Source organism: Olea europaea, unplaced genomic scaffold (genome assembly GCF_002742605.1).
Source record: "Olea europaea var. sylvestris unplaced genomic scaffold, O_europaea_v1 scaffold876, whole genome shotgun sequence".
Lineage (NCBI taxonomy): Eukaryota > Viridiplantae > Streptophyta > Magnoliopsida > Lamiales > Oleaceae > Olea > Olea europaea.
In genome coordinates, this window is record NW_019267219.1 from 260670 (window position 1) to 278629 (window position 17960).

Consider the following 17960-nt stretch of genomic DNA (forward strand, 5'->3'; position numbering starts at 1 on the left):
GTATGTCTAAGTCTAGACATAAGAGTGATAAAAAAATGCTTCCATTGTGGTAAGTTAGGACATTTAAAGAGAGACTGTAATGACTTTAAGAAGGAACAGAGACCACAACACAGTGATGATTAGAACTTAGTTGCCGTAGGTGGTTTCCTTGATTCTATACGTGTTATGACAGTGTCAGGAAATTTTGACACCGATGTAGATGGTGCTTGTTATAACATACATGTCATAAATGTTTCTAATATTGATTTTGATGTTGAGTGGGTTTTAGACTCAGGTACCGCTATTCATATGTGTCCTGTTAAGTCTTAGTTCTATAACTATAGAGATGTAAATCCTAGAAAATTATACTTGCGGATGATCATACACATAATGTAGAAGGAATAGGTGATATTGCTATTAGGATGGATGATGGAATTATCAGACCCCTTAGAGGTGCTATGTATGTCCCGGGCTTGGCAAGAAATCTTATTTCATTAAATACTCTAGAAGAAGAAGGCTATAAGTTTAGATCTCATACTGGTACTTTAACGGTTTTTAAAGGATCTCTAGTGGTTTTGAAATGCTATATTTTCTTCAAGGTAAAGCCTTAGATAGCAAAGAGTCAGCATTATCTATAGTTTGTGAAGAAAGATCAGAACTTTGGCATGAGAGGATATGACACATTGGGAACAAAGGGATGAAATATCTTAGTGACTAGAATTTACTTGGTAAGGACAGTGTTATACCTTTAAGTTTTTACGAGACATGTGTTCTAGGAAAGTCACACAGGGTTAGCTTTGGGATATGTGAACACAACACTAAGAGACCATTGGACTACATTCATGCAGATTTGTAGAGTCTAGAAAAATGTCCTACACATGGAGGGGAATAGATTTTTTCTATCCATTGTTGATGACCACTCGAGGAAAGTTTGGTATATCTCCTTAAATATAATCTGAAACTTTTAGTAAGTTTATGTCCTGGCTTGCCTTATTTGAAAATCAAATGGGAAATGGTGTGAAAACTCTTAGGATAGACAATGGTTTAGAGTTTTGCAACTTTGAAATTGATAGCTTCTGCAAGAGAAAGGGGTATAATAAGGCATATGACTGTAAGACATACTCCCCAACAAAATGGGGTGGTGAAGAGGATGAATTAGACTTTAATGGATAAAGTCCGATATATGATGGTTAGTTCTGGGTTATCTAAAGGTTTCTGGGGTAACGCCATATGTGCTATTGCCTATTTGATAAATATGTCACCTTCTAGTTCTGTTAACTTCAAGACTCCTTAAGAGTCGTGGTTTGGAAAAATCCTAAATTTGTCACACATTAGGGTGTTTGGTTTTGCGGCTTATGCACATCAGGTAGTGTGCAAATTGGACCCTAGGGCTATTAAGTGTGTCATGCTAGGTTATCCAGATGGAGTGAAATGATATAGAGTATGGGTTTCAGGTGTGAAGGGCATTAAGATTATTAACAATGGAGATGTGAAGTTCATTCAACTTGATATGCTTTGCCTTAAAAATATAGTAGTCAGAACAAACAAACTAAGGAAGGGGAATCTTCTTCTTAAAAGAAGATGGAGTTTGAGGTGAAGAGATTAGATGATAATCCAGAGGATTGTGAAATCCAATCTCAAGAAGAATCTGATCGAGAAGAAGTGATAGAACAACCAAAACTTGAAATTCCTAAAACTGTTGTCCCAAGTCAAAAAACATAGGCATGTACTAATTTGGATGATTACCAATTAGTGAGGGATAGGGAAAGAAGATAAGTGAAGCCCAATGTGAAATACATCTCCTCAAATTTGATGGAATTTGTCCTAGTTTTAGGCGAAGCCTTGGAGTTAGTTGAACCATCTTCATTTGAGAAAGCGGTTAACTGTAAAATTTTTGAAAATTGGAAAAAAGCTATGAGAGAGGAGATCTAGCCTCTAAACAAAAATGAGAAGTGAAAATTGGTTGAAAAACCAAAAAATCAAAAGAGAGTCCATTGTAAATAGATCTAAAAGTTGAAAGAAGGAGTAGGACCTAAAGACCCTTTAATATATAATGCTAAGTTGATTGTGAAGGGATTTACTTAAAGAGAGGGGATAGACTATAATGAGGTGCTCTCATTGGCTATTAAGTATAAAACTATCAGGTTAGCTTAGCTTTAGTTGTCCAGTATGATTGGGAGTTGAAGCAACTGGATGTTAAGACAAATTTTCTTCACGAGGAGTTGGATGAATTGATTTAAATGTCTCAACCTCAAGGGTTCCAGGTAAGGGCGAAATTTGAACTTGTGTGCTTGTTTAGAAATTCCTTGTATAGTCTTAAGCAAAGTCTTAGGCAATGGTATACTCAATTAGTACAGTACCCCTTTTCTTTATTAGGAAAGCTTCCACTTTGATTCTTAAGACTTGTTCTCTTCTCGCTCTCTGCTCTCCGGTATTACCCCATATTCAGATGTCGAGCTTCTTTCTTCAGTCTCAGACTCAGACTTGGATTCGAACTTAACTCCTAGAATCTTGCCTGGCTACTTCTTCAGAGTAAGCTCCTTCTTCCATTTATGCCATTCGATCCTAGCTTTTGCTCTTTCCTCTCTTTTTGGGTTCAAGAGAGCTCTTTCTTTCACCACGCACGAGGGCTTAACTGGAAATCAATATCCCTAGGTTGACTGAGGTATATACCCCCACTCCTCTCTTCGAACTTCTCCTTTCTAATAGTATTCCTCCTTTCTTACCGGTTAAGTGACTCCTTTCCAACTACTTGCTTAGTCAAGTTCAGAACCTCTTTATCTTTGATCAAGTAAAACTCCTTTATCAATTGCCTAAATTGAGACTGCTTCCCTTTCTTTAGATAGACAATTTTCTTTCAAGAATAGAGTTTTTCAAAGGTCTTCTCTACAACAAAGAAAAGACAACCAACCATAGGGGATGCCAGAGAATCGCTAAGATTTTCTCTCATAAACTACGAGAATCTTTTTGTAAGACTAGCAAGAAATTCACCATTCGCGGGTGGAGGTGAAGACCATGGAAGAGGAGCTGGAGAGATAGATAGATGGAGCGGATAGAAGAACTGGCTTACCTCTCCTAACTGCAAATGTTATTGCTGGTTGAACTGGCTAAGCCATTCCTGCTATATATGCTTAATTAGATTAGCTCGCTTCATCTGGTGTAGACTGATCAATAATCTATATCGATGGATGAGAATGCCACCAAGAAGGAAGGAAGGAAGGAAGGAAAACCATCCATCTCTTTCTTTTTTATTCCGCTCTTTCTTTCCCTTGCTCACTCTTCTTCCCATTCCTGCCTCTATCCTCCCAGACCAAATCAACATATGGAACTTCTTCCCTAAAGAAAGGTGGGGCAATGAATGCAACTAGAGGGTGGATCCGAAGAGGAAGGGATGTATGGAAAATCACACAAATTTTGGTACTGGCCAACCGAAACATAAGGAATGGATATTGGGTAGACTAGAGGGAATATAAAGATAATAGATGAATGATTGCAATATGCCTATTTCTCATTTGCTTCTCTTTCCCCAGCTATGGTTCTTGATCTATATCTTCAGGAGAAATGGAGAATTCCTCCTCTGACGGGGAAGGGTAGCCAGACTACATGAAGGAACTAGCACAGCTCCCAGCCAGGGGGTTAAATCCCTCTCTGGTGTTCAAGTACCCCCCTCTCCCCGAAAGTGCACTTCTGTAATCTTTTATTACATGCCCACCCATGAAAGAATCATCTTGTAATGAAACTGAGGAAGTGGGGGAAGACAGGCAGGGATATGTATTATTGAGTGAGGAAGCTTACTTCTTGCTCTTCTTTGATCTCTAGAGAAGTTCTTGTAGCCGAGGCAGCATCTATAGCTACACTGATTCGAGAAAGAAATGGCCTTATCCGGAAAGAGGCTTTTCTCTCTCCGATTTCGATTTACTTCCATCCTATAACAAGTGCATACTTTCAATCAATATTGAGGCTAGTGAATCATGATAATGCCATTTCAAGAGAGGTTTATTAGCTTCAGATTTTGAGACCAAATAGAGGAACTTGTAGAGGAAAGAATAATTTCTACACTTTGGGGATGCATAGAGAGGAAAGCAAAGAGGAGCTAGAAATGAAAACGAAGGAAACAAATACAACGATATAATCCAAATATAACTGGGCGAACCTAAGAAGAATAGAACAAAAGGGAGGCGATGCATTACTAACACATGAGAAAAGAGTTAGATCCGCTCACTAAGTTAGTAGTTAGTTGCTACATTCCATTGGGCGAGGAATTCCTCTTGTTCGTTTTAAGTTGAACCTTCAAAAAGAATATTTGACAGACATAAATGTCATCCAAAAATGTCGGGAAAGCTTGCGCAAAGCGGATTCCAACGACTTCTTTAAATTATGCTTACCTATAACCTATTTGAATAGGAGACTAGCCAGACACATGTACACCAAGCTGGTTTTTAAGCTCAGTTGAGGACACCTAATACAAGTAGCTACGGGGAATAATAATGCACCAACCTTACCATATGGAAAAATCAACCACTAGGAGAATCTAGAGCAAATAGGAGTTCTGCTCCATCCTTTAATAGAGTTATGCACCTATTTGAGTGAAATCGTTTGGGTGAAGCTTGTGAACTAAACACCTATTTAAATTCAGCTTATCAGGACAAATAATTGAATAAAGCTTGGAATTAATTAATAAATGAAATTAAGAAAATACGATAGAGCAAACTCTAACAACTTGTTAATCTTTCTTGCCAAACGGCCTCATTCGGGTCCTCTAGTGAGGGGGTAAAGTAGCGTCTACCAACACAAGAAGTTGCTATCCAACTGCATGTTGGTTTTAGTGCACTTAGTCGTCCTGTAAGAAGCTGCTACTTGGCTAGTCAAGCATTAGCGAGTTCATAGATCATTGGGCTTCGATTACAAAGGATGATTGACTATAAATAACTCTAAAGTAGGCTGTGAAATTTATTTATTGTTATATGTAGATGATATGTTGCTTGCTAGCTCTAGTAAAGCTAAAATAATAAAGATGAAAAACCTTTTAAAATTAGAATTTGACATGAAGGACTTAGGAGAGGAAAGAAAAATCCTTGGCATGGTTGTTAAAAAGAATAGGCTGATAATAGGATGACTATTAATCAATAAACTTATTTGGATAAAACGATAACCAAATTTGGTATGAAATTTGTTAAGTCTGTCAATATACTATTTTCTGTACACATGAATTTATCATGTGCACAGTGCCCTAAAATTGAAGAAGAAATGCATGAAATGAGTAATGTTACCTATACTAATGTCAATGGGTCAGTGATGTATTCTATGATTACCATGAGATCAAACCTTATATATGTAGTTAGTTTCTCGAGTAGGTTTATGTCTAACCTAGGTAAACCACATTAGACTACACTTAAATGGCCATTAAGGCACCTAGCTGAAATTTGAAAAGGGGATTAACGTTTAGAAGGAGAATTAAAAAAAAATTAGAGCTTAAATGATACGTAGTTTTTGATTTTGCAGGGTATAAAAATCAGAAGAAGTCTACCATTTTTAACTTCTTCACTTTGGTGATAATTGTATCACTTAGAAATTACAGTTGCAATCTATAGTTACACTCTTCAACACTGAAGCAGAATATGTTGCATTAATTGAAGCTGTAAAGGAATGCATGTGACTGAAAGGCCTTCTATATGAATTAAAATTCTTGAATGATAATGCTATCCTTTTACTAATAGTCAAAGTTCATTGATGTTGTGTAAACAAATTCTGTTTGCCATGAATTTTCTAAGCATATTGAGGTAAAGTGTCACTTTATTAGGGAAAAGATAGCTTTTGGTGATTTATTTTGCTTAAATTTGTAATTGATGATAACCCTGCAAATGTTAGAATAGGAGTACTTGCTGTTGGTAAGTTCAAAAAATGTTTATCAATATTGAATATTGATAATGATTAATTGTTGAGCAATACTGAGTTGGAGTGAGCGAAGATGACGAAATAAAACCATACTAATGGATATCACTTGTAACTGAGGAATTTGGCGGTGGATTATATCGTGATCCAAGGTGATGATTTGTGAGGTGGACCACTTAAATCCACTTGGAATATGATTATTGGTCTTGAGCACTTTGAAAGGATTTTGCCAGTCGATGTGTATTATGGACCACAGATTAAATTCAATGGTTGAATTTAATCTTGTGGTCAATTATCCTACTAGTCATGTCCCTTTCATAGTACAATATTTGAATTTGAATTCAAATGATTTTGGCTTTATAATTACATGCGCATTCACTTGTTTTCATTTTGGAATTGGAGAGTTGAAAAACTTGGAAAGAAAAAATAGAGAGGAGATAAGTGGAAGAGGTTCATATCTCTAGTGAAATTCTTGGTTGGCTTCGACAGTTCTTTCGGTATATCCATTACCATTCCCATGGATGACAATGTATGATCCAGTGTAGCAAAAATCTAAGCTCAACATCGTAGGACACTCCATTAGTGGTGTTGAAGGAACTTTGGGTCGATTGGTTCGATTGTTACACTTTGAGAGTTTATGTTTTGGCATTGTAATTGTAACAATATTTTATACACTACATTTTAAACTCTACAGTTTCAAATATATTTATGAAACTTTTCCTTTTCCTCTCCCAATACCCTCAGTAGCTGCTTTTCCCTCTCAGACAGTTATGTTGATGGATATTTCCACATCTTTTTCTTCTATTATTTGAGCGACTCGTTGTAACATGCATGACAAATCTGCAATCGGATCTTTAGCATTACATTTCCCACTAGACTCCCCTTTAGGTTTCCATTGGAGTCGGATCTTTAGCCTTACATTTACCCATTCTTCCCTACCATAACACTTAAATTTCATTTTCCAAAATCTGTTGTGATAAAATTCGCTTTCTTGTTTTTGATTCTCCCACCAAGGATGCCTGTGCTAGTTTATCTAATGTCAAACTATCGATTCTTTTACTGATCAAAGATTACAATAAGTACATTGTTCAACCTTTTTCAAAGTAACTTCAAAAATGATGCTTTAGTTTATGTTATAGCCTTTAGCATGGGATTACCTTCACCGTATGCAGAAGTGGTCGACCAGGCAGATTTGGACAAAATTAGAAGACTTGTATTTGTTCAAGTCTAATCTAAACAAGCTTTACTTACTTGAGTGTTTTTTCATTTTTAAAATGGACCCTTCAAATGATCTTGATGACAATTTAGATATTTTTAACAAACTTGTCCAAGATATAGTTAACTTTGAAGAAATAGTGTCTGAAACCTATAAACCTATAATTTTGCTTAATTCTATTAGGAAGTTAAAAATGCAATCAAGTATGGTGGAGATACTTTGACACCTGAAATTGTCATTGACTCTTCCAAAAGTAAAGAGATGGAGATTAAAATCGAAAAATATGATAAGAAAGGCGGTAAGATTCACATGGTGAGCTATAAAACACAGTTTAGGCAAAACAAATACGAAGGATTCCATATTATTAACGAGTCAAGTAGTAATAGAAATAAAAAGAAGGGCAAGAGTAGATCTAGATCAAAATTTAGGACTAAAGTTAGAAAATGTTATGAATGTTGAAATACGGAACATTTTATAAATGATTTCTATAAGGAGAAAGGTAAGTTAAAGAGAAAAGAAAGAGATAAAGTAATGGATTGTCTTCCATTTTCAACATTGATGAAGGTGAAATATATATGATTACAAGTCCTATTACTTATCCTATTAAATTTAATTTAACTACCAACTCTCGTTGCATGAATGGATACTAGATTCTAATGCATCTTTTCATGTAAAATTGGCGAAGGATGCTCTGGTTTCCATTATATGATCTAGGTAAAATGACATTTGCATCACTAGTGGAGAAGTGATAAAAGGTCTAGATTTTTTTTATCTCGTCTGCCAAGGCTAATTACATACATAAATAGCATAATAGACTTGCACAAGTAAGAATTAAAGTCCTTAAACTCCTTAATGAAAATTGTGCTTTTGAAAATAATCATGTGTTGACTTGTCCTTTTGTAATCATCGTGTGCTTGGTAAACACCATAAATCTTCTTTCTCCACGAGTGTTCATAAAATTAAAGACACGATTGAATATGTGCATTCAGATTTGTACGGTCCTACTAGTAATCGCACCTGTGATTGAAATAGGTAATTCCTATCTATTATAGATGACTACACAAGAAAGGTGTGGGTTTATCTTTTAAAAGATAAGTCCTACACTTTTCACAGTTTTAATAATTGAAAAAGACAAGTTGAAAACCAAACTGACAAAATCATCAGATTTTTGAGAAATGACAATGGTCTAGAGTTCTGCAATATTGAATTTGATAATATGAGCAAAGAAAATGGAATAACAAGGTATCAAATTGTTCCTTACACTCTCCAGCAAAATGAGGTGGCCAAAAGGATGAATAGAACTGTGCTTGATGAAGTGCATTGCATGATGCTAAGTTCTGGTGTTCTAAAGTTATTTTGGGGCTAAGCTGTTATGATTGCATGTTATTTGATTAATTTAACTCCACCTACTACATTGAATGGTGACACTCCTTATGAAACTAAGTGAATTTTTTTTTTTGTACTTAGAACATTTGATTGTGCTACCTTCTCTCATTAAAGCGAAGGAAAACTATGAGAGAGCCTACAATATTAGGATATGAATCTAAATTAGCTTTTGTACTTGCTAGCTATGAGGATCAAGCTGATAGAGAACTAAAAACTTTCGAGGAGGCAATCAAAAGTGAGCAATCAAAAGAGTGGTTTAAGGCAATGAAAGATAAGATAAATTCTTTAGAAAAGAATCAAACATGGGAACTAATACTAGACCTAAGAATAAATCGGCAATTAATTGTAAGTGGGTCTTTAAGGTTAAGGAGGGTGCTAGTAAATCTGAACTCTGAAGATTTAAGGCTAGGTTAGTGGCCAAGGGATATACACAAAAGAAGGGTGTTGACTATAACGAGATTTTTTCACCAGTTGTTAAGTATATTACTATTAGGGTCTTGCTTGCATTAATTGTATATTTTGACTAGGAACTTGAACAACTTGATGTAAAAATCGCTTTTTACATGGTGAATTTGATGAGTAAATCTTTATAAATCTACCAAAATGTTTTAAAGATAACTAAAACCTAATCATGTGCGTTTCTAAAGATCATTTTATGGCCTAAAACAATCACTTAGACAGTGGTATAAAAGATTTGACTCTTTTGTACACACTATAGAGTTTTAAAGAAGTAAGTTTGATCATTATCTATATTTTCAATATGATCATGCCAATAATAACTGTGTGTTTTTATTATTGTATGTGGATGATATACTCTTGATTGGGTTCATCGCCAAAATGTATAAGTAAGATAAAAACAAAGTTGAATGGAGAATTTGACATGAAAGACCTTGGTGAAATTAAGAAAATCCTAGGTATGGAAATCGAAAGAGATAGCTCAAATTCTGCCTTGTTCCTGCATCAGTTGTCTTATATTTCAAATGTATTGAAATGATTTGACATGTATGAGTGCAAACCTATTGCATTATTTTTAGCTAATCATTTTGTATTATCTAAAGATCAAGTTCCTTGTAATGAAAAAGAAATAGAATACATAAGTAGAATACCATACTCTAATGTGATTGATTCTATTACGTACTTAATGGTTTGTACTAGACCCGATTTAGCATTTGTTGTCAGTACTCTTCGTATGTACATGTCTAATCCTGGTCCTGAGCATTGGAAAGCCTTAAAATGGATGTTAAGATATCTAAAGAGAACTAGTAATGTAGGTATAAAGTTTGGTGCTAATGAAGAAGGTGTGAAATTGAAAGATTTTGTAGATGTGGATTATACAGGGGATATATATAATAGAAAATCCACTTTGTCCTATGTGTTTACTATGTCTGACTTCTATGTTAGTTGGAAGTCATAGTTACAACACATAGTTGCACTATTCACGACTAAATCAGAATATACTGCCACCACTAAAGTAATCAAAGAAGCGTTGTGGTGTAGAGGTTTACTTCATGAACTTTGTGTTTTGAATGACTATGTAGTAGTTTATTCAAATAGTCAATCTCACATACATCTATGTAAAAACCCAGTCTTTCACAAATGCACCAAACACATTGACATTAAACTACATTTTATTGGAGATATCATGTCACAAGAAGTTGTTAGACTTGAAAAGATACATACACTATATAACCCTTAGGACATGGGCACTATGATGCTACCATTGATGAAGTTTAGAAGTTGTATGGATCTTTTAAACATTGGTGGAGGTAATTAATTTCCAATTTCATCGATTCTCTATATTGGAAGTATTACTAGCAGGTGATAATGTTTTCTTTGCAGGTCCTTTGATACCATTGTGGAGGTTTGTTAGGCAAATTATTGTCAAAAGACCTCCTTGGACTATGATGTAGCTCGGTAATTTTCTAAGTTGGCATCGACCTAATGACTGAATGATAAATCGACACCAAAGTGAAGTGATCCGATCCAAAAAAATGTTCCAGCCATTTGAATCAGCCTAATTTTAATTAGAGCTGCTCAAGGCCCATTTCGTTTACTTGGACGACTAATATTGGATAACCCACTTAATTGCCCACTTATACCCATGATGGGCTCGACCCATCACTATACCCTAATTGACACCTGTATATTCTTGGGGCACCCATCCTTTTGGATATATGAATTCATCCCCTTTCTCTCCTCTCTGTGTATGAAATCGGCTGCTCTCTCTATGGCTCTTCCTTACAATGTTCTTTACTGTCTTTGTGGTTACCTCTCATCTTTATTATTATACTTTTCATTACACATCCTAAGTGAGTGAACAAAAGAGAAACCACGAGTGAAAATGGTGGTTTGAGGGATTCTGGGTGATTTTCATATTGGTGTCGATTGTAGAAAAACTGAGCCTGAATCAAGCTTTGGTGGTCATCATCTTCCGCACAAGACTTCATAAGCATTTTGGTCATCTAACTAATCTAAATATAAAAGGAAACGAGATTTGAATATTACTTGTTGATTTTCAGCCTGATGACCACGAATACAAGTAATGGAAACCGTGTTTTTCATTTATAAGAAAAGCTTAATGGCCGTAAATTAGAATAATCCATCTTTCTCATCCTTCAATCTGGTTTGTATAATTAGCAAATCAACAGAGCGAGTTTGTAGACTACCAAAAGTTATGCTGATGTTCAAGTTTTACGAAGAATTTTATAATTTTTTGTCGTTTAATGGCAAAGTTTTACACTGAATACTATGAACGAGTTGTATTCTTGTACCTTTACGACATGTTTCCTACGAAATATTGGTAATGCAATGTAAAAAAATTTCTTGCATCTTGTGGTCCAATTGAATTGACTTATTTTGTGAATTAATTATTTCACTATGACATGTATATACACATATTGTACTGTGTAAAAGAGACGATGTATTCATCTGAATATCTCTAAAGTTCACATCAAGATTGCGAGGAACCATATAAATTGTTCTTCTAACAACAGCTTGCATGTTATGGTCATTTTGGCTTTAAAAAGAGAAAAGACGAACTTTAAGATTGGATTTCAATATTGCTTATTGATCTCTTCATCAGAGATGAGTGCGAGTAGTGTTAAGAAAAACACAAAATGAAAATAGAAATACTGCTGGAATTATACAACAATGAAAAGAAATATTGCAATAAACAGAGTAACAATAAAAGAGAGGAAATCTGGTTGTTGATGTAGGGGCGGCATTGATAGGAATCGAGGCCTGTGTTGTACATAGTTTCCTAAAAACAATTTCCCTTCCACTGTAGTACAAGAAGACTAATGATATCTGTCTCCTAGAATATAACGGCAGGTGGATGTGATTGAGACAGTGGTTTCATATACTAGAAAGCCCACAAGCAAAGAAAGTCGGTGTACAATGTTGTTTATGTAGAAGTGTAAGCATATTTTTAGAAATATAACAGGATGCAGACAAATGCAATCTACTGTAAGCTGGCTTTCTTAATGTCTCTTCCATGAGTGATTAGATATCCTATTAACTGATTCGTTGATGAATCGGAAGATAGTTGACTTTGCTTAACAAGAATTTCTAATAGTTTAATCGGAATATAAAAATAAGTAGATGTAATAAATCGCATTATGTTTGAACATAAATTTCTGATCAAAATGCTTACTCGAAATGATGAATTCCAAAATCTTTTAAATGGTTAAATCCCCTTACTTTCCAAATCTCCAAATCCACAATTTTCTTGCATTCCAATTGTCTCAATCCCATTCACAATGAAATGTGATTATTATCCACAATCTAAATACCTAATTTTGTCAGTTTTCATGACATATATATATGGTTTAAGACACTTTTCTATTTTTGAGCATCATATGAATTTTCATCATTTTCTTTCATTCTCTTTTTCATAACTTCTATTATAAGGTTCCAAAGAGTTATATGGGAGTTGTAGGGAGTTAGGAAATTTATGGATTTGATTTCCCTTCAAAATATTATCTCCTACCCATTTTTAAAATCTTGCGGGTTGGGTCGTCCCACATAGACGATCCATTACCCGTGTTTTCCAAGAGTAGATTTGACAATTCCTTGTTGAATTTTAACAAAGACGACCAGAAATGGAAGTAGTTGAAACCGCGTTTTTCAATACATAACCCTATAAGCCCATTGGCCAAGAAATTAGAATAGTCTGTATTTCTCATTCTTCATTTGGTTTGTTTCTCTAGATTTTGCCATTTTCAAAGAAAGCTGAAGCCGGCCATGGGGGAAGCAGTTGTCAGCAGCACGTTGGGAGAACTCTCCAGTCAGTTGATTTCCTCCCTCTTTGGAGAGATAAAACTTGTATGTGGTGTCAACGGCGAATTTCAGAGACTCGATGAGTTGTTATCTTCCCTCGAATGTGCAATCTTAGATTCAGAAATGCAACCGAGTAGGAGCAATCAAGAACGTGACCGGTTGAAAAAGCTTGAAAATCTTGTTGAAGATAGCAAATTAGTGGTTGATGATTTCCAGACAGAAGCTAAGAGACAGCGAGTGGAGAATCGCTTTACAGATAAGGTAACTCGCGTTTGCTCGCGCCCAATTTTTCTATATAAGATGTCCCACAGGATTCAAAACATTAGGAAGAGATTGAATGATATTGCTTCAAATTCGGAAGCGTTAAATTTCATTGTGCCAGATCAAAATCCATCACTTGTTCATAATAATCTTTCGAGGGAAACCACTTCCTTTTTGGGTGAATCAGCAGATGTTTTTGGAAGAGACGATGATAAGGAACGAATAGTTCAGGAACTTATCGGAAACTCAAGCACAGAGAGACTCTCGGTGATCCCCATCGTGGGAATGGGGGGTTTGGGTAAAACCACGCTTGCCCAGTTGGTATTTGACGATGTAAGAGTCAAACAGGTGTTCCAAATGAGAAAATGGGTTTACGTTCCAAAAAATTTCGAGTTCCATGATATGATAAAACGTATCTTTAGCAGTTTAGATCTATCAACAACTGCTTCTCTTCAAGATTTGAAAGATCTTCTCCAAGAAAAACTGACGGGGAAGAAATTATTGATCATGTTAGATGATCTATGGAACGTAGAATCTTTAGAATGGGATCAACTGAGAAATCTTCTCCTGGTTGGTGATGTAGGAAGTAAAGTCGTAGTAACAACACAAGATGAAAACGTGGCGAGAATGTTAACTAGCATGCCTTATATCGACAGATTAGAACTATTATCTGAAAAGGCAACCTGGGACGTCTTTAAGAGATGGGCTTTTCGAAGTGGTAAAGAGTGGGATCATGAAATTATCAAAGAAATTGAAAAGCTAGTAGTGGAAAAATGTAGAGGATTACCACTAGCAGCGAAGGCTTTGGGCATGGCACTCTCGACGAAGGAGGTTGATGAATGGCTATCGCTTTTGAAAGGTCGTGTATGGGAAATGGGGCAGGGCAAACATTATGTCACGCAGGTTATAAGATTTAGCTTCGATCAGTTGCCATCATACATGAAACGTTGCTTTCTTTATTCTGCAGTACATGGATTTCAATCTTTTTCCAAGGACGATCTTATACAGCAATGGATGGCGCTAGATATGATTCCAGTTTCCGACAGTGATCAGCTTGAAGACAAAGGGAATGGAATTGTTAACGAGTTATCAGCCAGATGCTTCTTTCATAATATTAGGTATGTTGATTCACAAGATAATACTTCCTGTGACATGCACAATGCCGTCTTTGAATTTGCAAGGTCTGCACCAGGCTCGAAATTCATAAATTTAACAACGAAAAACATTCCAGAGATCACTCGTTATGTTCAGCTATGTGATTCTTCTAACGTAATACCCAAGTTCCCAAGGTCATTGCTCAAACAGAACAAACTACAAACATTCGTCTGGTCATGTGGAAATGTAAATTCTTCAAGTCCTATCCGTGATATTAGCCCGATATTTTCGAGTTTCCTGAGTTTGCGGACTTTGGATTTTCTCGCTACCCAATTTGAAGTGCTGCCTCGTACCATCAAGAGATTGAGGCATCTAAGGTACTTTCGCATGCACTCTAACAATGATATAAAAGGACTCCCAAGTTCAATCTGTAAACTCTACAATCTTCAGACATTGAGCCTGGCAGGGCTTGGGAAATTAGAAAAGTTGCCTGAACATTTGTGGAAACTTATCAGTCTCAGACATCTGTACATCACCTCAAGGCAGAATTCTTTACCAGAGAAGGGCATAGGATGCTTGACATCTCTTAGAAAATTGTCGATAAACTGCAAATTTTTGTCGTCCTTGCCAAACAGCTTCCAGGAACTCACTAACCTTGTAGATTTAAGGATTTGGGGCTGTCCAGAGCTTAGTTTTAGAGAAACGAGTCTTCAAAACCTTCGGAATCTTCAACGATTAATCATTTCTGATGTTCCAAAACTAAGGGAAATTCCGGGAGGACTTCAAGATGCTGCTACAACACTCAAATTCTTAAGTATTTCCATCTGTTCAGGTTTGACAGCATTGCCAGAGTGGCTGGAGAATTTCAAATCACTTGATGAAGTTCGCATTAAGAAGTGCCCAAACTTGATATCTTTGCCACAAGGTATGCATCGTCTCACCACTCTAAGAGAACTTCACATAATTGAAGGGAGCCCTGAATTGATGAGAAGATGCCAGCAAGGAACAGGTGAGGATTGGCCCAAGATAGCTCATGTCCGGAAGATTTTTCTCGGTTGAAATCTCATCACACGGCGGAGGATCAATAATCTTGTAATGATAAATAAATAGCAATTTTCGACATTTGAAAGTCTTAAGAAGAGGAAATTAGTAACCGTCCAAAATAAATATGATTCGTAAGCTTCCTACTGCATGCACTCCAGCTGTGGCTACTTTGATTTCATATTCCTATGACATATATCTATGAACTGTATTTGCTTATTTTCATATAACTTCAAATTTTGTTCTACAAAATGTTGTACACTTCATATGGCTTCGTTTCCAGAAAAATATATCTTCTTTTAGTGCAAATTATCCATCAAGTTAAGAGTTTCAGCCACGAGAATAAAGAATATCTGAGTTTAGGATCTAACATTTTTAGAGGAAAAACATAGATGTTCTTTTGACGCATTTATACTCATTTAAGTTACACATTTTGGACATCTTGGTACACAGTCCATTAAGAAGTTTGACGGAGTTATACTTTTCTTGAATTTTTTTGATAACTAATCTTCTATATGGATATTTACCAAAAACATGAGTGTATAAAAGTATTATCCTTGTGATGACCTATTATGACCGCGAGATTCAATTTATTAAAACTATTTTTATTAAATACAATTTGCTTCTTGTTGAGAAATTTATACCACCAACAGCTCCCCAAACCACGATGTGCAAAATACATCATCTCAATGACCACAAAGGGTTATGGCTCAATTCAATGTTGCTCCAATGACAAGCTCAATCCCTAAACTCCATTAAGTGCCCAAGATGAGTTGCTCGCAAAAGAGCCTTTTCAAACCCACAAAGAGAAATATCTCACAAAGAAAATGATAGTGGCTGTTCACAAAGAGAAGAAAGAAAGACACAACTGCCTCAATTTGTTCATTTCATACTTGCCTTACAAAATAAAAAAACAATACATATGAACATAAAGCGTTAAGACAACTTAACAAAAATGGCCCAAAGACTCTTTAACAAATGGGCCTTAACTTATCGTGGACCATGAGTAACTAATCCAATAAATTATCACTTCAAATAGTCCATTAAATTTTTTGTCGAGCTTTTGATTTGGGTCTCATCTCGTGGTGTTAATTCGATCCTCAGTCAAAGCCTATCCATACAAATTACACACTAAAACATCATTGCTCTGATTTATTGGGTATTAACAAAAATATCCAACAAATTTTCTCCTTGATATCTAATAAACTTGTAAGCAAACAACACCAAATTAATACTTAATCAAGGCATCAAAAAATAAATTGAAAATCGTAGACCTTACCAATAACTTGAATCGAAATATATACCATACCTACTAAAAATGTTCACCAACAGCTAAGGTCAAACCCCAGTGCAATAAAATAAATAAAATAAAATAAAAATAGTGAGCCAAACTACGCATTTTATACCTCACAATTACTAAAATTTTAAACAAAAAACACATGCTATGCTAAATGCAATGCAATACATATTACATTCATTTAGAAGTCAATCAAGACCACATAATAACACACAGTTATAGATAGTGCTATACATGCGATGACAGCACAATATATAATAATGCAAATAGATCTTTTCAACAAGTTCAACACACAGGAGAATAAAAAATTAACATCAAATTAATCAAATAAATAGTCGACATATGCAACCAATGCAAAAATGACCCCTAAGAAAAGATCTAACCACAATTACTCTACCTCATTTCATGTAGCTTGTATATAAAGAACACATCTCCCCTCTCATTGCCAACAATACTTGCTAAATTGAGAACGAAGTCCAACTGTTCAAAAATTAATCTTCAGTATAATCAGGAGTTCAACTCAGTAATAACCTGAATGCTTGAACGAAATATACACAATCGATGCCTCCAAAGGCCCAAAGGGTCAACCAGCTATGGACAAGATCACATTTTGATTTGAGTAGACTATCCGTTTTTCAAAACCAAATCATTGTCTGCTCAGTGTGATTCTGACTCAAGAAGAATGTTCGTGACTGCATTAATGTCATTTGTGGCATGAATCAGTGCTTGCCTTGCTGCGTTCCTCTCGAACCCCATTGAAACCAGTGTGGCAATTGAGTCCTCTGGTGGCTCTATTGTAGACAGCAAGGGTGCAGGGTAGTTCCCCTGAAACCAAGTAAAAGTTATATTTATTGAAAATGGCCTGGGCAGTGGATAAAGTCGATAGCGCTTCTATAGGTATGCAAAGACAAATGATTTGTGTATATACATTTCATAGAAAACTGGAAATATGTTTGTCCGTTACTGAATCTGGACTTCATTCAATTTACTAATGGGAAACTAGACCATTGGTCCCCTATTGTCCAAGTAGCAAAATAGTCCTCAATCTTTTATTACAGTTGTACAAACAATAGAAACTTGCAAAATTTTTGTTAAATTGTCACGACCTTCATGGAAAAATACCCACAAAATTTCTAAGCAGTGGGCCAAATTGAGAAAACGAAGAAAAATTAAATTCATGAAGTTGGACCTATGAGGGTCGTGACGATTTAGCAAAAGAATTGACAGTCTTTGTCATCATAGGACTGATTATGCAACGGTAATGAAAGGTCGAGGATCAACTTGCTACTCGGGTAATAGATTGGAAATCAATGATGCAATTTTCCGATGGACTGTCCCAAACACTTATCAGATGAAGAAAATGTTTTCCATGACTTTGTGTACTTCCATCGTATAAACTGAAAGAAAAAGAAAAAAGAAGAAAAATACCAAGGGTGTTTGAGCTCCATTTTTACTTTTTTTTTTTTTTTTTAAATTCCGTTTAGAATAGTAGATTGATGAAAAACTCATGGATGA

At 35.5% G+C, this 17960-nt stretch overlaps 1 protein-coding gene across 1 annotated transcript; it reads left to right on the forward strand.

Moving 5' to 3' along the window:
* The first annotated feature begins 12639 nt into the window (after window positions 1-12639).
* Window positions 12640-15367, forward strand: LOC111392054 (putative disease resistance protein RGA1). The gene has a single exon (XM_023017336.1). It carries the CDS (start codon window positions 12716-12718, stop codon window positions 15164-15166), a length of 2451 nt encoding a protein of 816 aa, XP_022873104.1. The 5' UTR covers window positions 12640-12715; the 3' UTR covers window positions 15167-15367.
* Window positions 15368-17960: the final 2593 nt, after the last annotated feature.